This window comes from Sus scrofa, chromosome 9, assembly GCF_054392235.1.
Source record: "Sus scrofa isolate SSC_HxYL_T2T_F1_AM1 chromosome 9, Sscrofa_HxYL_maternal_Yorkshire_Landrace_v2.0, whole genome shotgun sequence".
NCBI lineage: Eukaryota > Metazoa > Chordata > Mammalia > Artiodactyla > Suidae > Sus > Sus scrofa.
This window is the reverse complement of record NC_139391.1, coordinates 51421084-51443050: the sequence shown is the minus strand read 5'-3', so window position 1 is coordinate 51443050 and position 21967 is coordinate 51421084. Positions and strand designations below refer to the sequence as shown.

At 35.3% G+C, this 21967-nt stretch overlaps 3 protein-coding genes across 3 annotated transcripts in view; 1 reads left to right on the top strand and 2 right to left on the bottom strand.

Moving 5' to 3' along the window:
* Positions 1 to 21967, top strand: part of LOC100513942 (olfactory receptor 10N1-like) — a 222905-nt gene that overhangs the window by 45077 nt on the left and 155861 nt on the right. The window lies entirely within an intron of this gene.
* On the bottom strand, positions 8440 to 9399 carry LOC100623188 (olfactory receptor 8G3-like). The gene has a single exon (XM_003357340.1). The coding sequence runs from the start codon at positions 9373 to 9375 to the stop codon at positions 8440 to 8442; it is 936 nt and encodes a 311-aa protein (XP_003357388.2). The 5' UTR covers positions 9376 to 9399.
* Positions 17456 to 18373, bottom strand: LOC100625943 (olfactory receptor 8G3-like). The gene has a single exon (XM_005653715.2). It carries the CDS (start codon positions 18371 to 18373, stop codon positions 17456 to 17458), a length of 918 nt encoding a protein of 305 aa, XP_005653772.2.

Genomic DNA, 21967 nt, shown 5'->3' with positions numbered 1-21967 from the left:
GGATTCTCTCCCTGGCCTCACTCAGTGAACTAAGGATTCATGGTTGTGGCATAGGTCATAGATGTGGCTCAGATCCAGCGTTGCTGTGGCTGTGGCATTGCCCAGAACCTGCAACTCTGATTCCCAGCCCAGCAACTTCCATATGCCACAAGTGCAGCCCTAAAAAGAAAAAAAGAAAGAAAGGGAGAAACTGAAAAAGTAATTATCTGACAAAGGGGTTTCATCTAAAATATGTAGGAGTTCCCATTGTGGCTCAGTGGGTTACAGACCTGTCTAGAATCCATGAGGATGTGGGTTCAATCCCTGGCCTTGGTCATTGGGTTAAGGATCTGGTGTTGCTGTGAGCTATGGTGTAGGATACAGATGTAGCTCAGATCCTGTGTTGTTGTGGCTGTGACATAGGCCAGTAGCTGCAGCTCCAGTTAGACCCCTAGCCTGGGAACTTCCATATTCTGCATATGTGGTCCTAAAAAGCAATCAATCGATCAATCAATATGTAAATAATTATAATTTTAATATACATACGGGCAAATTTTAAACTTTTAAAATATATGAAAAGAATATATGAATAATAAATGACTCAATGCTGTCAGTCATCAAGAAAATGAAAATTAGGAAGTTCCTGTTGTGGCACAGCAGGAATGAATCTGACCAGTATCCATAACGATACAGGTTTGATTCCTGGCCTCGCTCAGGGGGTTGGGAATCCAGCATTTTCATGAGCTGTGGTGCAGGTCGCAGATGTGGTTCAGATCCCATGTTGCTGTGGTTGTGGTGTAGGCTAGCAGCTGTAGCGCCAATTTGACCCCTACCCTGGGAACTTCCATATACAGCAGGTGTGGCCCTAAAAAGAACAAAAAGAAAAGAAAATGAAAATTAACACCATAATAAGACACATATGTAGGAACAAGTAAAGCAAACAAACCAAAAAGACCCCTGGCAATACTAATGTTGATGTGAAGCAATTGTACTTATCCTACAAAGGTAAGGGAGATGTGAAATTGTTCAACCACTTTGGAAAACAGCTTGGTAATTTCTTACACATTTCTTACACATTTAGACATTTAATCCAACAATTCAGTTGTACTCAACACTGTAAATCTATTATACCCTAATAAAAATATATTAAAAAAACAAATTCAAATTGATCTACTTAAACCAATAATTCTTTTTTCTTTTTTTTTTTTTTTTTGTCTTTTTGCTATTTCTTTGGGCCACTCCCGTGGCATGTGGAGGTTCCCAGGCTAGGGGTCGAATTGGAGCTGTAGCCTCCAGCCTACGCCAGAGCCACAGCAACGCAGGATCCGAGCCACGTCTGCAACCTACACCACAGCTCACAGCAATGCTGGATCGTTAACCCACTGAGCAAGGGCAGGGACCGAACCCACAATCTCATGGTTCCTAGTGGGATTCGTTAACCACTGCGCCACGACGGGAACTCCTAAACCAATAATTCTTGTCCTCAGTATTTATCTGAAAAAATGTAAACATTTGTATATAGAAAGTCATTTATTCAAACAATCCAAAATTGGAAATAATCAAATGTATGTTCGTCAACTGATAAATAGATGAATAAGTTGTATATTTACATACATACATACATATATATATATATATATATACACACACACACACACACACACACACATACACACACACACATATACACACACACTAAAAATATATCTCAAAAATATTGTGGGTCTTTTTTAGAATAAATTACACAAAATTTACCTTGAAAGTTTAAAAGTATTTACCAAAGTAGTCACCTAGATGGGTGGTCTTCTTTGTATGAGAATTTTTAGTTAGGGACTGGATTTATGTAATAGATTTCTCTGATTCAGGTTTTATCTTCTCAGCTTTCCTAAGTTGAAATTTCAAAACATTTATCCATTTTTAAAATTATTAAATGTGTTGTACAGGTTTTTTACGCTGATTTCTTTAATATTTAAAATAATATTTATAGAATACATAGAAGTTTCTGTTTATTCATTGCTAAAATCAATAAATTGTGGTTCTGCTTTTCTCTTGACATCTCTATACTATAAATTTTCAATTTTATATTGATTTAAGTAAACTAACTTTTAGTTACATTGATTTTTATAAATTATTTATTTTCTATTTAAATTATTTCTAATAATTATTTTATTCACTTCTTTGGTATGACTTTCTGTTCTTTTCCTAACTTCTTGATATGAAAGCTTAGATCAGTGTCTCTATTGTTTTTTCTAATATATACATATAAAGTATAAATTCTCTCTAAGCTCCACTTCAGCTGCATCTTACAAGTTTTGATATATCAAATTTACATGTCATTTATTTTAAAATATTTTTAAATTTCTGTTTCTTTTTTTTCATTGTCCATGGATTTATGGAAGTAAATTTGTAACTTTCCAAAAGCTGAGCTTTTGAAAAATTTATTTATTCACTTATTTATTTATATATGTTTTTATTTGTTATTTGTTTTTAAACATCTGTCTTAATCTCATTGTAGTCAATAAACATACTCTGATTTATCTAGATTATTGCAAATTGCTAAGAATTCTTTATAATAAAGCATAGATCAATTTTTTAATAAGTATTGTATTAACGCATCTTAAAATGTACTTTTCAGCTTTGAGGGTTCTATCATGTATATATCTGTGGGCTGGTTGCTTTACAAAAAAAAAGTCAGATATAGAACATGCGTGAACACAAAGAGTATTAATTCAGGGATTTCTCAGTACGTTTGATTACCAGAGTCATCTAGGGAGATTACAGTATTTACAAAAAAATGATGAGTATAAAAATATAAACATAATGATAATGAAAAACAAAAGTTCCTGAATCACTCCCCCCAAGCTCTTAGTCTTGTTCCCTAGAGGTAATGTAATCTCTGCAGACTAGTTCTAAAATATGGGTTTTTTTCTATTTCTTCTGAAGGTTACCTCCACAATTCTAATTACCTTTCCCTATTTCTGTTTTTAGAATTATCAACTTTGAACATTAAATAAACTTTTCAGATTACCTGTGGAGTACTTTAGTTAAACTGGTATCATCACCTCCTCTGTGATTCTCATACTTGGTAGTTGTTTATCAACTCATCTGAAGAATTTTTTTTTGTTTAATATAGATTTCTTACCCCAAACTCGACATGTGAATCAGAATCTCTGAGGATGTGGTTTTGAGATCTGAACTTTCTAAAAATAAAATAAAAACAAAATTATCAAGTAATTTTGATGACTGTTTTGGAACAACTGGATTAAGAAATTAAAACCACTTTAGTGGTTCAAGCAGAGAGCTTCAGGACTCAATCTCTTTGTGTGCGTGTGTGTCTCTCTGTCTCTATCTCTCTCTCGTTGAGCAAATATTGAGACAACAAAGTGCCAGACAATAAGATGAGGTATAGAGATATAAAAAGTAAAATGACACATTTCCAACCACAGTATAAATAAAAATCTAAGTTCTATACTGCTACATATTTTCCAAAACTTTCTAAAGTTTAATATGTAAATGTTGTGATCATCTAATGATTTACAGAGTAAATAAAATTGGAAAGAATACCAATATGATCAGTAGTTGAATTAATACAATACTAATACAACCCAATAGTCCTGAGTTAAGAAGTAGAGAAATATTATTGTGTAGAGACTTGATTTTTAAAGAGGTCTAATATTTGTTATAAATGAGGCATAATGTGGCAATAAGATCAAAGTGAAGTCAGAGAGGTATATACAAGTTTTTGAATGGTTACTCTGATTCAGAGTTTTGAAGCTAAATACATTTAAACTTTTATTTATTTAAAAACATCTTTTCTGTTATTTGTATGCCATTACCTAATGTCCAGAGGATCAATATGAGGCTCTGAAAAAAATATCTTTGCTTGTGAAACAAACTATGTTCCCCATTAAGATAAAGACAACTTAAGCATATAGGGCTCCCTGTCTGTTATATTCCATTTGGTAGTTAAGAATTGGATGTATATGACCCTGGCAATAAAAAGTCTGGCCAGAGCCAGTTAAGTGGGATTATAAATCATGTACTATCAAAGAATGGCATAATATTACTGAACATCATAAATATCAAAAGCTTTTCTTTCTACACTTTTACTTACTTGAATTGTAGTGGTCATGTAGAGAGTACAGCTGGAAAGAGTCATATGGAGTTGAACTGTCAAATTTTCACTTGATATACCTTGGATATAGAGATTGCCAATCCCCCATGGCATGGTGTACTCCCTGAAGTCAACAATACTCCCATATTATTTTAACTTCAGTCCTAAAGAACTACAACAACCAGGAAAATGAATCCAGACACTGAAAATAGTTCAAACAAACAAGTTAAAATTTAGGAGAGAAAATAGTTAACTTCTAATATGACTTAAAAAATAATTTCCACATACAAGATATCTAGTTTGAATACAATTCCTATAAAAATGTAAAATAAGTATCTCCTTTACTGTTAACTCAATGAAGCCCATAAAATAGTGGATGATGAAAAAAAGCAATAGATTTTTACTTCATCTACAAAATACTAGTCTGTGATGATCAATAATCTGCATAAGATATATAACATAGCTTCACAATGCATCTGTTGTGGAACTGAAATGTCATTAATGGATCACAATAGTACTGAGGTATTGATTCTTAGCCTTTGGGGTCATAAGGTTAAGCCTGTGACATCGAGTCTCTTAGCTGGTCACTGTCTCTCTTATCCACTTACCCTATTATGCCATATCAATATTATCATTTCTGTGTGTGCCATGAGGTTTGGATGGACTGTGTTAGACTTATATCTGGAATTCTATATTTAGTTATGGATATCTTTTTGGAAAAGGGACAAAATGGAAGACATATTGAAGCTGTCAAAGCTTGGAAAATATTTGAAGGTAATGGGATAATTTCCAAACATTTTCATATATCCTAAGGTAAGCCAAAATGGAGAGAGTTTATTCTGTGTATGGTGTTTGAAAGTTTTACAAACACACTCTTTAATAAAAGTAAAAAATATTTTAACATTTGAATGCTTAGAAGTGGAATGAGCTATTCTTTTCATAAAACATACTCAGCTGCAAACCAGATGATGACCCATATTCAGGGATGAAGGGGGAAAGATTTTCTTAAATGGTTTTAGAATAACGTACAGAATTCCACACTCTACCCCCTCCATTGTTTTTTTTTTTTTGTTTGTTTGTTTATTTGTTATTTATTTATTTTTGTAATCATATTCCTCTAGTACAGAAGATGTGGTTTTGTTCCGTTCCTGGAATATGTCATGTTGTTTTCTCAGCTGTCTGTTTTTTCATTTGCTCTTTTCACATGAACTAGTCTTACCAACAACCTTATTTCTATTGACTAGTGAATATGTTCCTTTTTCTTTTCAAATCTTATTTTAGTTAAAAGTCATCCTGAGGGGAGTTCCTGTCATGGCTCAGTGGTTAACGAAACTGACTAGTATCCATGAGGATGTGGGTTAAGGATCTGGCGTTGCCGTGAACTGTGGTGTAGGTGGCAGACGTGGCTCATATCTGGTATTGCCGTGGCTGTGGTGTAGGCTGGCGGCTACAGCTCCAATTAGACCCCTAGCCTGGGAACCTCTATATTCCGCGGGTGCTGCCCTAAAAGGACAAAAAAAAAAGAATTCATCGTGAAAACATTCTCCAAAATCTTGTAATTGACTGGAACTTCCTACTTCACGTTCAGAAAACTGTCATTTCTAAACAGTGCATTTTTAGATCTGAGCTATACTTGTATTTAGGGAGATAAAAAGAGTATTTTATAATCAATGCAATACGTGAATGTATTGAGGAATATTTTGCCTGAATTTTTACAGTATTATATCCACACATAGTCATCTCAAACACAAATGACAAATGAACACACTCACATTTCTTTTTCTTGGAAACTTCAATGCCATTTTTTGCAACATCCTTTCTTTAACTCAGAGAACAGTGTTATATTGGTGTTGGGAAAGATAGGTACCTAGCATTCTGCTATCTTTAGTTCTGAGAGAGCAGCCACAGCTCTCACAGAGTTACTTTTGAAGCTGGTCTGCATCATAGGTCAACAACTACATTTGTAAAATTTCAGTTTATGTTTCTCCAGCTTCAGGGTAGCAAACATCCTTACCTTTCATAGTTCTCTCCTGAGCAGCTGTGATTGCTGTGCTATGAAGGTTTGTCCTGGATCTAGATATGCCAGGCAACAAATAATGTGAAGTCAGATATTCTCCAAGGATTTCCATTTCTCAGGGAACGAGCTCCTGAGAAATGATGAAATTGCAGTTGATATATCCCATTTGTATTTTTCCTTCAAGAGGAATTCTTTGTCAATCCTGAACTTAGTAATTAGTGATAAAAATCTGTTCACAGGAGTTCCCGTCCTGGCTCAGTGGTTAACGAATCCGACTAGGAACCATGAGGTTGCGGGTTGGATTCCTGGCCTTGCTCAGTGGGTTAAGGATCTGGCGTTGCCATGAGCTGTGGTGTAGGTTGCAGACGCAGCTCCGATCCCGTGTTGCGTAGGCCGGTGGCTACAGCTCCGATTTGAACCCCAGCCTGGGAGCCTCCATGTGCCACGAGAGTGGTCCAAGAAATGGCAAAGAGACCCCCCCCCAAAAAAAATCTGTTCACAGAATCATCTGAGGATTTTTTTAAAAATGCAGATCCTGATCCAGCAGCTCTGAGGAGCAGTTGAGATTTTAAGATTCCGTATTTCTTACAATGTGATTCCCAGACCACACTGTGAATAAAAGGTTTTAGAGGGTCAGGGCACATCCTAACATGTTATCTTCAAGTTAATAGGGCTACAGAGTTTAAAATAATGAAGTAAATCACCTTTTCCTGTATAAAATATAGTTGGTTCATTTTATATGTAAATAGGTAATGTAGATACTTAATATGAAAGTCAAATCTATATATAATTGGATTTAAAGTCATGGGGTAACAATTCAGAATGTTGATGTAATATTTACTTCGTTGAGGTCCTTGCTATTAATAATTCTAGTTGCTAAATTGTATATATAAAGAAATATTTTATTAGGAACCCATGTTTCATATTCCTTCTATTTTCTTATATGTTTTACTTCTTTTTTTCCAAAATAGGAAATTTGGAAATAGTCTTAGGTTTTATTGAATCAGGGTAAATTGTACACTCAAGTCAGAAGAGATCTTATAAAATATAGTTAGGTATATCAGGTTCAATTATTTTCACCGGGTTATACTTGCATTACATTAGTGTTCCTCAGTTTTTGATACTCATGTAAAATCATCAAGTTTTGTTTTTAATTTCAATACCCAGGGTGCAGCCTATGTCAATTAAATCAAAATTGTATTATGTGAGCTCAGATTATCAATACTTCTAAAAGCTTCACAATCTTTAATGTGCACAGGAATAACCTAAGGATCTTGTTCAAAAGCAGATTATGATAGTAAGACTCCTTATGGCTTGAGATTATGCATTTTAAATAAAATCTCTCAGGTTTTGCCTGTGCTGCTTATCTGAGGACTACTCTGAGAAACAAGGTGTTAGAGGATCTCTTGTTGTCTCTGGGTAATTTCTGAAGGGGAAAGAGAGAGGCATCAACTTTGGAGACATATCCTTGTTATTCCTCCCTTAATAAAAGGTACCTCATGTATAAAATTAATCATTTAGGTATCCTCTTGCTTTCTGTGAATAATTTTAACTCTGGAAAAGTCTACTGGAGTAATATTTATCTTAATTAAATGAAGCAAATCTGGCTTTCCAACAAAATCCTCTAAGTGGACAGTTTACGTTTGCCAAAGTCCATGAATAATAGAAACTATAGGTGGAGTTAACATTTTGTTCATTATCTGGTGGAGGTTTTCAAAATACTACTCTACTTTAGTAAAATACTGCTCCTCTAGTGATATCAGTACAATTATAACACTTCATCATTTTTATCATTTACCTACCTCCAATCTTTTCAGAGAATGAAGTCCACTATCTAAACAGTAGATCATGCTTAGAACTCACCACTCCCTGGGTCAGGTTTACTGAACACTACATTCCTTTTTCATGTATCTTTCTTCTTCTATAGCCACATTCCCTAGTTACTATGTTTTTCCTGATGCCTGGGGTATTTCCCAGTGGTTCAAGATTCATTGTTCCTGCGACTATATATATATATATTTTTTTTAATATATATATATATATTATGCATAGTAAATTACTTTGCTTTTCATAATCATCTTCATTGATGCTGTATTATCGTTAAAATAAAATGAAGACTCTGTTAAAATCCACAAGAATTTTTATTTTATTATATATTTTCCATACACAATCACTGTATTATAATCTCAAGTAAGTATCAAAGAAGAGAATTTTGCAGATGTATTTTTAGGGAAGTGTTACTAGAAACTACAAAAATTTCAACAATAAGCCTAATTTATTGCATATCTCAGAAAACCACATGACTATGACATCACAATATAAATTCTATTCATGAATATTTTCTACTGTCTAGAATTTTCTTCAGAGAAAATTTGACATCTTTATTCCGTAGACTGTAGATCAGGGGATTCAGCATGGGCACAATGCAGGTATAAAATACAGAGGACACTTTCCCTTGGTCCATGGAGCTCACAGATGATGGCTGCAGGTACATGAATGCAGCAGATCCAAAGAAAAGAGAAACACCTAAGATGTGGGAACTGCAGGTGCTGAAGGCTTTGGACCTGCCCTCAGTAGAGTGGATTTGGAGGATGGTGGAGAGGATGAAGATGTAGGAGGCAAGAATAGTTAAGGAAGGAATTAGAATGTTAAATGCACTCAAGAATATAACCAATAATTGATTGATGTAGATGCTGGAACAGGATAGCTCCAAAAGTGGAAAAAGATCACAGAAGTAATGGTTAACCACATTGGCCTTGCAGAAAAGGAGTCTCAGGATAAAGCCTGTGTGGATTGTAGATCCAATGATGGCCAAAATATAAACTCCCACTGTAAGCTGGAAGCACTTTTGATAAGACATGGTGACATTGTAAAGCAAGGGGTTACAGATGGCAACATAGCGGTCATATGCCATTGCAGCCAACATGTGACACTCTGCAATAATAAAAAGGATGAAGAAATAGAGCTGAGTCATGCATTCAGTGTAGGAGATGATGTTCTTCTCTGTCACAAAGTTCAGCAGCATTTTAGGGGTAATGACGGTGGAATGACAGAGGTCAATGAAGGACAAATTACTGAGGAAATAGTACATGGGGGTGTGCAGGTGGGAGCTGAGCCCAATCAGTGTGATCATGCCCAGGTTGCCCACCACCGTGACCACATAGATTCCTAGGAAGAGGAGGAAAAGAGGCAGCTGGAGCTCTGGCTGTTCTGTTAGCCCAGCGAGGATGAACTCAGTTATTGTGGAGTGATTTCCTTCTGCCATTTTCCACTGCGTAGTTCCTAAAGGGGAGAGAGAAAGTGATAGTTTTTAGAGATATGTCCTTACTATTTCCCATTTTCTGAAGCTACCTCATATAGAAAATCAATCATTTAAATATTCCCTTGGTTTATGTGAATAATTTTTACTCTGGATATGTCTACCTAAGTAATATTTTCTTAATTAAATATTTTACATCTTTATATCAAATGTATTAAATTATTTTATTTAAAAGTATTTTAAATGGTGAACATTTTATAGTTTTGAGTGGCTACTTTCTATTTTAAGTATTTCACTTTAAGCATTTTCTTTCCTAAAGTGAGTCTTGCAGAGTGAAAACTTAAAGGGCTCCCCAAAAGGTCAGAAGCTGACTGAGCATCAACTTGTAGAGATCAGATCCTGTATAAGGGCACAATCCTTTATTAACCAACAACTAACTTCTGCCAGCAGTGCAAAGAGACACATTATTACTAGGTTTTGGAATTATTTTTCTGATAATAAGAAAACTTGCATTTCTAAGTAAAATCGTCATATTTTTAATATTGTTGTTGAAATAAAACAATACAAACAGCATTCATTGTGCAGATGTGATAGCTGAATTGTTCCACTTATTAGCCTGTTTGTGGACCAAATGCCTCTGCCTTTGCTTGAGGGAAGAAATAGTACTTAAGTGAGTCTGCCTTAAAGTCCAAGCGCCTTTGTTTATCTACTAACCAACATTGACTACTTGATAAAGTTTAATGAGTGAAATAACATCATTGTATAATTACAAGAGTTAGCACTCTGAAAATGGTAATAGTAATAATAAACGTTCTTATTGTTACAGCATGCTATCAGTTAAAAATAAGGGATAATTGCACACTTAAAAATACTGAAAGAGCAATCATTATGTTTAATCCTTTTATTTTTTATGTTTTAAAATTAGAGGGTATTGAAAGTCGTATAATTAGGTGATACAGAATTATAAATTCAGTCCCCTCTTTTATTAAGTAGTAAACTGATTATTTTATCATCATTATATGGATCTCATTTATTATTTATTTTTTCTTAATCTAATCTCCTTTGTGTCTACCTCTGAGGGTCTGAATGTAATATTTTCTTGTAAAACAAATTATTATCCCCTGTTTATATAAGGATAAATTAAGAATAGAGGTTTCTCTAATATTATATGTAATATAGAGAATGAAATATTGCAAATGCCTATTTAGTAGCCATACCCACTTAAATGGGATTGCAAATCATTTATCAGAACATGAGACGAGATCACTGATTATTAAAAACATCAAAGATGCTTATTACTACCCTTTAGTTTTCTTGAATTTTAAAGGACATAGGAGAGAGTATAGGTAGAAAAGAGCAGCTGAGACTGAAACTCTTAAATTTTTCTTTTCTCCATTAATCTTGGGCTTGGTGATTGTCAGTCCCTCCAGGGTATAATGCACACTCTATGGTCAACAAAATTTTGCAAGATTCTGTAACCTATACCCAAAGGAAGGACAAAATTGGAAAAATGAATGTAGATACTGAAAACACTTAAATTGAAATTAATCAAGGCAAAGATGTGTAATATTTGAAATTTAAATTATAATAACTCAATATATTGAATACTGGATGTAGCTTCTGGTTATAACTCATATGAAGTAAAGTAAACAGTTAATTCTTTGTTATTTCACTTAAGCTCATAAAATAAATGGCTGGGTAATAAAGTCATTAGGTTCAGACTGCTTTTGTAGAGACACAATGTCTAGAGTATGATTTGTAGTAATCCCCATAAGATCCATAATATGGCTTCCCAACTCGAGTTTTGTGGAACTACAATTCCATGGATGATTTATAAAGGCTTTGAGGTCTTGGTCTTCTTAAGCCTTGGGGGATTGAAGTGGAGTCTGTGGCATCCAGACTCCTAGTTAGTCACCACAGGCCACACATAGCCTGATTGACTTAACGTGTTGCAGCATGCAGATATTAAGATTTTTTTGTCTGGCATAAGTTTAGGAAGCACTGTGCTACAATTAAATTACACCTGTAGTTTTGTGTTTATTTATGAATATTCTTTTTAAGGAGAGACATTGACAAGATGAAAAGCAAATAAAGACTGTGAAGAACTTAGACAATATTAGAAGGTAATGAGATAATTAGCATATATCATCAAATATCTCAAAGGACTGTAAAAGGAAGAAATATGTATATTAAATATGGTATTTAAAAGATCTAAGAATAAACCCTTTACGAGGTATAAGGGTATTACTCTAACAACTCAAATTCTTAGAAATGGATTGAAGTAGTTAGTTTCTATCATTGAATATACTCAACCACAAATCAGATGATGATCCTCTTTCAGGAACACTGGAGAAGAGATTTCCTTCACTGCTTTAGAGATAAAGTGAAAATATCCATGTTACCTCTTGCTACTCTCCAGACCCAGTAAACATTTGGTTCCTCTCAATTTCAAAAAGTTTGCTTTCAAATTCAGGAAATTTTCAGTTTTTGAAATAGCCCACGTCTTCTCAACTATCTGGATTTTCATCTGCTTTTTTTTTTTTTTTACAAGAAATAATAGCCTCATTTATCTCTGTTATCATATTTTTTTTTCTTTTTGAATCTCATTTGCAATTGATGTCAATGTGGAAACCTATGATTAATTGGACCTACTTACTACATGTTAACACCAGAAGCCAGATGATGAACTAAATCAGACTTATTTTTCTCAGTATCTAAGTAAATAGCATTAATCTGGAACATCATAACAAGTTAAAATTATTTTATAAGTAAATGAATACTTAAATGAATGAATGAAAGTATTGTACATTATTTGTCTGAATTCCCAAGGTGGTTGCTTTCAGTCTTAACAGTCTCAAATCACAAGTGTAAAATCAACACAATTATTACCTTTTTTTTTTCCTGGAAAGCTCAATGCCACTTTTTTTTTCTTCATAAAGAATAGCACTAATGTTGACATTGGGAGTGATAGACACCCAGTATTCTGTTATCGTTAGTGCTGAGAGGGCAGACACAGCCCTGGGTCTCAGAGCCACTTTTGAAGCTGATTTGCATCAAGGTCAGCATCTCCAAACACAAGTCTTCAGCTTGTGTTTCTCTAGCTTCGTGGTAGCAAACATCATCACCACAGTCCCCTGAGCAGTCCTACTGTTGTACTAGGAGGGTTTATCCTGGATTCAGATTTTTCAGGGCAATAAATAACATGGAGTCATATACTCTCCAGGGATTTCCATTTCTCAGGGAACAAGCTCTTGAGAAAAGATGCAGTTGCATTGATGTTTCCCCAGTTGTCTAAATCTTTCCTTTCAAGAGGGATACTTTGTCAATCTTGATCTTATCAATTAGTGGTAAAGACTTGTTTACAGGATCTCCAGGGAATTTTTTAAAAATGCAGATCCTGATCCAGCAAGACTAAAAGATATTGGAGATTCTGTACTTTTTAAAAATTTTTATTAGAGTGCAGTTGATTTACAGTGCTATGTATTTCTTATAAGCTCCTAATCAGTGTTTTTGGTTCAAAATTCACAGTGGGAATAGTAAGTTTTAGAGGATCAGAAAGCATTCTGATGAATTATCATGTTGTTAATAAGGCTAGAAATTTTTTAATAAGGAATAAAATATTGTTTAATGTAAAATATATTTAATTCATTTTATGTATAAATAAGTAATATAAATAATTGATTCAAAATCAAATATCAATATAATTGAATTTTAGATTATGGAATAACCATTCAAATTATCAATGTAATTTTTTTTACAGAATAAAATACATATATTTAAACACAATTACATTCACACAGATTATTATATCATGGATCTTAAGAAACAGATTAAGTGACTCCCTCTGGAGAAGTGGAATGGAAAATATGCTGAGACAAACAGGAAATTTATTCTATAATTTATCCCATTTTGTATGGCTTTCATCTTTACTATTTAGTATTATCTATTACATTTCAATTTTTCCTTAAAAATTAACATTATATTAAAATTGTGTGTATTACGCAACTAAAGTTTATAAAGAAGAAAGCCTTATATACCATTAAATATTTTATATAGCATAATACAAAGAATAACTTAACTGGTAAGAATAACAAAAATAATACACCCTCTGAAAATAAGTAAAATATAAAATGCATAAATTGGTTAAAAAACAGTGTAACTATAAATATGTCCTCACAATTTGTTACATCTTATTGATTCTTCAGTGTAGGCATTACACTATTCTAGGTGATGTGATAAACAAGACATTATAGACCTTAAATTATACCATGGAGAGAAATGGTTATTAATAATACAATTGTAGAACTGTATTATTTAATTGTACAGTTGCATTATTTAATTATAATTATCATAAATTCTTTGATGGAGAGGAAATCAGAATCAGATCTAAGAAAGACTTCAGCATTCCAAGAATGATGTCAAATGACCCCCTTCATGGTGGATTATGCACTTATTTGCTATGAGATATATTTCTTCTCCAGAGATTCCTTGTTTGTGTATCAATTGTAGATGTTTGGTTTGCAGTTATTCTGAAGTTTTGATGTAAGAGTCTATATGTATGTGAGATTGTTTTAAGTTGTTGGTCTCTTAATTGCAAGTTCATCTCCAGTGTCCTGCATTTGTACTCACCTCTTCTCATGATTTCTGATTTTGGTGGTATAATTGTGCATGGATGATTTTGCATCTTTGCTGTATATACACCTTTACTGGTGAGCCTTGTCGTTTGTGGAATTTTTGTTTCCTGTTGCTGTCTTGTCTTTTCTGCCTAGAGAAGTTCCTTTAGTATTTGTTGTAAGGCTGTTTCAGTGTTGCTAAATTCTCTCAACTTTTGCTTATCTGTGAAGGTTTTGATTTCTCCTTCAAATCTGAATGAGAGCCTTGCTGGGCAGAGTAATCTTGGTTGGAGGTTTTTTCCTTTCATCACATTAAGTATATCATGCCACTCCCTTCTGGCCTCCAGAGTTTCTGCTGAAAAATCTGCTGATAACCTCATTGGGGTTCCCTTGTGTGTTATTTGTTTCTTTTCCCTAGATGCTTTCAAGATTTTCTCCTTGTCTTTAATTTTGGTTAGTTTGATTAATATGTGTCTCGGTGTATTCCTCCTTGGGTTTACTTTATATGGTACTCGTTGTGCTTCCTGGATTTGAGTGAGTGGTTCCTTTCCTATGTTAGGGAAGTTTTTGGCTATTATCTCTTGGAATATTTTTTCTGTCCCCTTCTCTCTCTCTTCTCCTTCTGGCACCCCTATAATACGGATGTTGGTGCATTTAATGTTGTCCCAGAGTTCTCTGAGACTCTCCTCATTTGTTTTCAATCTTTTTTCTCTTTTCTGTTCTGCACCTGTAATTTCCACTAATCTGTCCTCCACCTCACTTATTTGTTCTTCTGCCTCCTGTATTCTGCTGTTAGCTGTTTCTAGTGAATTTTTTATTTCAGTTATTGTATTTTGCATCTCTTCTTGTTTAAGTTTTATATCTTGTATCTCTTTGGCCAGTGTTTCCTGTAAGTTATCCATCTTTGCCTCCAGTTTATTTCCAGTGTCTTGCATCATCTTTATCATCAACAGTCTAAAGTCTTTTTCCTGGAGGCTGAGAATCTCCTCCTCACTTAGCTGTTTTTCTGGGGTTTTTACTTTCTCCCTCATCTGAGTTATAGTTCTCTGTCTTTTCATTTTTGTAGGTTTTTGGTGTGGTGACCTTTTTACAGATACTAGAGTTGTAGCCTCTCTTACTTCTGGTGTCTACCCCTCTTGTGGCTGAAGTCAGTATGGGGGCATGCTGTAGGCTTCCTGATGAGAGGGGCTGATGCCTGCCCACTGGTAGGTGGAGCTGATTCTAATCCCTCTGGTGGGTGGGGCTTAGTCTCTGGATGGGATTAGGGGCAGCTGTGTGCCTCAGGGGTCTTTAGGGAGCCTGTTTACTGATGGGTGGGGCTATGATTCCACCTGGGTTGTTGTTTGCCCTGGGGCTTCTCAGCAGCTGACTGATGGGTGGAGCCATATTTTCCCAAAATGGCCACCTCCAGAGACAGGCAAGCTGCTGAATATTCCTGAGAGCTTTGCTTTCAATGTCTGTCCCTCACAACAAGCCACATTCACCCCTGTTTTCCCTGGATGTCCTCCAAGAACTGCAGTCAGGTTTGACCCAGATTCCTATGGAGACCTCGCTGTGCTCTGGGACCCAGGGCATGTGAAAGTCCATGTGCACCTTTTAAGAATAGGGTCTCCATTTCCCCCAGTGCCATGGAGCTCCTGTGCACAAGCCCCACTGGCCTTCAATGCCAGATGCTCCAGGGGCTCTTTCTCCAGTGCCAGATCCCCACATGTGAGGTGGGGCTTAGAACTCTCACTCCTGTAGGTGAGTCTCTGTGAACCAGTTTTCAGTCTGTGGAGCTTCCCACACCAGAGGTATGGGGTTGTTTATATCAAGAAATTGCCCCTCCTACCTCTTGATGTGGCCTCCTCTTTTTCTTATGGAGTAGGGTATCTTTTTTAAGGTTTCCAGTCCATTTCGGTGGAGATTGCTCAGCCTTTAGTTGTGAATTTTTTTGTTTTTAGGAGAGAAGCTGGGCTCCAGTCCTTCTATTCCACCGTCTTAATCCCAGAATTCAACATCATATTTTTTGAGGCACTCACTCATAGTACTCACTTCCATTTGCTACATTGCATGTTTAATGAAATATTTTATCATTAGGCAACTGTGTTTCACATTCCTTCTTTCTTACATACTTTAATTTTTTTCTAAAACTGAAATCGATGGAGGCAGTCTTAGATTGCAGCATGATTCAACATAAATTGGAAACTCCTATCAGGGAGCTCTTATAAAATATGGTTTAAGGTTATTAGGCTTAATTCTTAAAAAAAAAAACTTTGCAGTTGAGTCTTATAGTGTTTCTCAAACATGGCTGCATATATTAAGTCATCAAAGGATTTTTTTAAACCTCATTATCCACGTTGTACCCCATATTAATTGATTCAAAATCTTAGATTCAAAGTCTTAAATTTAGTTTGAGAAATAGATGTCAATATTTTTAAATCTTTAATAATGACCACAGGAATAACCTGGTGATCTTGTTAAATGTAAATTAGATCTGTTTTAGTTAAGTCTGGTGTATGGCTTGAGCTTATGTATTTTTAACAAACTTTGAGGTTTTACCCTGCTACTAGTATATGGACCACTCTGAGAAATAAGATATTAGATGATCTCTTCTTTTGAATCCCATTCACTACAATTCCTTCAGATTCAAACAGGGCCCCCACATGTGCATACATCAGAAAGCTTCTTTTAGATTTAGAATCTCAGCAGCTGCAGGATTCTTGGATGATTACTGGGTGTCTGAAGTGATACATTATTGATGAGCAGACTGTGATTGACATTTACTTCAGGCCTGAAGTAAAGGATGAAGATGTAGGAATCAAATGAAATAAAGGTGAAAATAACATTTAAGGTTTCTAGAGGTAAAAAAACGCAGTCTTATAGGAAAAGGAGGATGCTTGACGTGTGGAAGAGAATTCTCATAGAGGCATTAGACCTACACAATCTTCTGGTCCCAAAGTATCAGTTTGAGTAAAATTATAGATCCTGGGCTCTATCATTGATTATGTTTGGTATTTACTGGAATGAAGTTTTAATTTCTTCCTCTTTCAAAGGAAAATGATACTATAGCTTGCTGAAGGCATATAGTTAACATTAGTTATCCTTTTAAGTATTGGGTATAGTGCTTTAAATTCATAAAATCTTGATAATATACATTACTATTTTCATCATAATCATCATAATAATAATCACTGCCGTGGTTCTTCCTGATCATACAAACATTGACCATACAAACATTGAAAATAAAACTTAGGCTACATTACGTATTCAGGAATTTAAAATTTTTATTCCTATATTTCTTGTTACATAATCATTGGAATATACATTAAAAGAAGTGACCAGGAGGAGAATTTTGCTGATATGTAATATAGAGGAGAGTTACTAAATTTCTAAAAACTTGAATGATGAACCTAATACATTGCATATCTCAGAAAAACTAAATGGCTTCTATGACATCATGAGACTGATTCTGCTCATGAACATTTTATACTCTACAGAATTTTCTTCAGAACAAATTTGACATCCCTATTCCGCAGACTGTAGATCAGGGGATTCAGCATGGGCACAATGCAGGTATAAAATACAGAGGACACTTTCCCTTGGTCCATGGAGCTCACAGATGATGGCTGCAGGTACATGAATGCAGCAGATCCAAAGAAAACAGCAACAGCTGAGATGTGGGAACTGCAGGTGCTGAAGGCTTTGGACCTGCCCTCAGTAGAGTGGATTTGGAGGATGCTGGAGAGGATGAAGACGTAGGAGGCAAGAATAGTTAAGGAAGGAGTCAGGATGTTAAATGCACTCAATAATATAACCAGTAATTGATTGATGTAGATGCTGGAACAGGATAGCTCCAAAAGTGGAAAAAGATCACAGAAGTAATGGTTAACCACATTGGCCTTGCAGAAAAGGAGTCTCAGCATAAAGCCTGTGTGGACTGTAGATCCAGTGATGGCCAAAATATAAACTCCCACTGTGAGCTGGAAGCACCTTTGATAAGACATGGTGACATTGTAAAGCAAGGGGTTACAGATGGCAACATAGCGGTCATATGCCATTGCAGCCAACATGTAACCCTCTGCAATGATAAAAACGATGAAGAAATAGAGCTGAGTCATGCATTCAGTGTAGGAGATGATGTTCTTCTCTGTCACAAAGTTCAGCAGCATTTTAGGGGTAATGACGGTGGAATGACAGAGGTCAATGAAGGACAAATTACTGAGGAAATAGTACATGGGGGTGTGCAGGTGGGAGCTGAGCCCAATCAGTGTGATCATACCCAGGTTGCCCACCACCGTGACCATATAGATTCCTAGGAAGAGGAGGAAAAGAGGCAGCTGGAGCTCTGGCTGTTCTGTTAGCCCAGCGAGGATGAACTCAGTCACTGAGGAATGGTTTCCAGGATCCATTATCCTCTCAGTCATTTCTAAGTTTAAAAAAGAGACAATGAGGAGTTCTCTTATGGCATAGAGGTTTAAGGATCTGGCATTGTCGCTGAAGTGAATAGGGTTGCTGCTGTGGTGCAGGGTTAAACCCTGGCCTGGAAACTTCCATATGCTGAAGGCAGATTTAAAAAGAGAGAGACAATGAGTATACTCTGTGTGTGTGAGTGAGTGTATACACTTATGTATTTGTGAGTGCATATTACATGTGAATAATTCTGCAGGTATCATTATTTTATCCCTCTTCAGAGAAGATTCATAATACAGGGATTTCTTGAGTATCTCTTGCTACTCTGGGACAGGTAGTCATTCTGAGTGAACCAGAATAGAAATTTAGACTTCAAGAAACTCATGGTTAATATACATCATAACACTTTAAGAGAAAACACCAATTGCTGGATATGTAAAGTCAGTCCAAAAGTACTGCTTACTACGTTACTACTTCTATTTCTGAGGACGTTTTTTCCTTACTTCCATAGTCTATGCATATGTTAATATAGTTCATGTCAAATGACCAAAATTTTCAATTCACTCAGAATTAGTAACAGCAGTGTATGTTCTCTGTGATTTGTGTAAAAAAAAAAAAAAGAAATTTACAAAAATCTGTGAAAAGTAGTCATATTAGTCTGAGATTTTCTCTTACTAGAAATGCAACTCAGAATTTCAGAAGGACTGGACAACCACCAGTATCATGTTACCCAAGATCTACTGCTTTACATGTCCCACCTTCCCCCACCCAGGACTATGATCCCCAGAAGGTAGAAACATAACTGCTTGGCAGACATTGTGCTTGTCTCACAACTGCTTTCCAAGTCCCAAGGAACCTTTCTCCTTGTTTTAATTTGGATAATCTCAGGGAATGTAACATAATGACCTAACTTTTTGTTGTTGTTGTTGTCTTTTTGGGGCTGTACCCATGGCATATGGAAGTTCCCATGCTAGGGGTCAAATAGGAACTACAGTTGCCAGCATCCACCACAGCCACAGCAACTCGGAGTCCAAGCCACGTCTGCGACCTACACCTCAGTTCAGGGCAATGCCGGATACCCGACACACTGAGCAAAGCCAGGGATTGAACCTGCATTCTCATGGATACTAGTAGGATTCATTTCTGCTGTGCCACAAGAGGAACTCCCTATAATGGCCTAAATTTAAGTCATGCATTCCACCACTGTGCCCAAAGGGGAGCAGTATACTATGATTGATCTATGCAACTTGGACTTCATGGTTGAAGTGCTGGTGGTCAGAAAATTATTCATGTTTCCAAAAATAAAAGCTTTTAAAGACAAACACTAGACAAACTATATACTGTTTCTTAACAGTAATCTTGTGTTTTGCATGTGTTTTCAATAGACTTCAAGAGGGCAGAGATACGGATTAGTAAAGTACATGTAAAATACAGTTAGAGACTTTATTTTTTTTTTTTGAGGTTGGCAAAGCCGGAATTTATTTATTTATTTGTAATTAATTAATTTATTTATTTATTACTCAAATGAATTTATCACATCTGTAGTTGTATAATGATCATAACAATCCAATTTCACAGGATTTCCATACCATAACCCAAGCACATCCCCCACCCCCCAAACTGTCTCCTCTGGAGACCATAGTTTAGACTAGTACCACTCAACAGTGTATTTTTCAAAAGGCCAGTGTGTTTTTCGTTTAGACTTTCCAAAAAAAAAAAAAAATGTGAGTGGTTCTTAGAAAATGGAAATTCATGTTCTTAACATGAATCCAGTAGTTGGATTAGTGTGTTCAGTTTGATATACACTATTTTATGTGATAAGGAAACACTGGATAATTTAAGCAAAATGGTCTAGAAATCTGTCATTTGAGAATGGTTGAAATAACAGGATATTTTGTAAGCAAAGCAGTAATTCATGTGGCATCTGCCAATTATGTCAATGTTAAACATATTGCTTTACTTAAGAGGTATATCTTAGTATGTTTTAAGAGATTATGGTTAAACTAACTGCTTGAAACTATTGGAAGAAATATTGGTTTCACAATAAAGATGAACATTCCAACAATCAGATATATCTACATCTTATAGTCAAAATGTTTGCTGTCAGCTGGAATAACCAATTACTTAGCAGGTGTTGTTTAAAGAACAAGCAGGTGATGGGTGGTTGGATCAGATAATCTTTAGCATTTATTCCAGTTCCACTATTTCATGATTTCATTATTCTTGTAGGTCTTGATATTAAGTTAGACAGTAGCAGATTGAAACATTAACCCAACCTCATGCTTGCTGTGTGAACTTGGGATAATTCCATCTCCTTTTCAACTCTCTGAAAAGTGAAAACTTTAATATCTGTTTTATTTCAAAATTACACTGATGCCTACACATTGCTTAGCACAGTTCTTGGCTCTTGGGAAGAACTAAATACTGGAAATCTTATTTTAATTTGAATCTATTTAGTGTCTCTTTGTTTTATATTTTATTTGACCAGCATTTTCCTTCATTAATTATGGCACAGTTTTAAATTTCCTTTAGCACATCATCTTGTTGCTCTTTTATACATAAATACATGCAGTAAAAGAGAGATTTGAAAATGTTTAATTATCTCTCTAAATGATCAGTATTTTCCATGGCCTCCAAATGACTGCAATCAGTTTCTCTGTCATTCAAAGATGTGTATAGAAAGCTATGCATAGAACTACCATACGACCCAGCAATCCCACTCTTGGGCATATATCCAGACAAAACTTTCCTTAAAAAAGACACATGCACCCACATGCTCATTGCAGCACTATTCACAATATCCAAGACACGGAAACAACCTAAATGCCCATCAACAGATGAATGGATTAAGAAGATGTGGTATATATACATAGTAGAATACTGCTCTGCCATAGAAAGAACAAAATAATGCCATTTGCAGCAACATGGATGGAACTAGAGACTTTCATACTAAGTGAAGTAAGTCAGGAAGAGAAAGACAAATACCGTATGATTTCACTTATATCTGGAATCTAATATAGGGCGCAAATGAACCTTTCCACAGAAAAGAAACTCATGGACATGGAGAATAGACTTGTGGCTGCCAAGGGGGAGGGAGAGGGAGTGGCATGGACTGGGAATTGGGGGTTAATAGATGCAAACTATTGCCTTTGGGATGGATAAGCAATGAGATCCTGCTGTATAGCACTGGGAACTATATCTAGTCACTTATGATGGAGCATAATAATGTGAGAAAAAAAAGAATGTATATATGTGTGTGTGTGTGTCACTAGGTCACCTTGCTGTACAGTAGAAAATTGATAGAACACTGTAAAACCCGCTATAATGGAAAAAATAACAATCAGTATAAAAAAACAAAGATATATATCGTCTAACAACAAAAAAACATTTTCTTTTTTATGTTCCAAAAAGTAACACATGATTTTGTTGTTTGACCAAAGAACATGGTTGACTCGTTTATGATCCATATTTCTTTAGCGTCTCTCACTCTATTCCGTCTATCTATGAAGTATATTTAATAGTTAAGGCCCTTTAGTTTGGGGTTTTAATAGTGGAACATTCAATAAGATCTTATTTCGTGTGCTCATGAACGT

Bases quoted from the DNA above. Each gene is read 5' to 3' on its own strand.
- LOC100625943 (XM_005653715.2), bottom strand. From the start codon at position 18,373: ATGGATCCTGGAAACCATTCCTCAGTGACTGAGTTCATCCTCGCTGGG.
- LOC100623188 (XM_003357340.1), bottom strand. From the start codon at position 9,375: ATGGCAGAAGGAAATCACTCCACAATAACTGAGTTCATCCTCGCTGGG.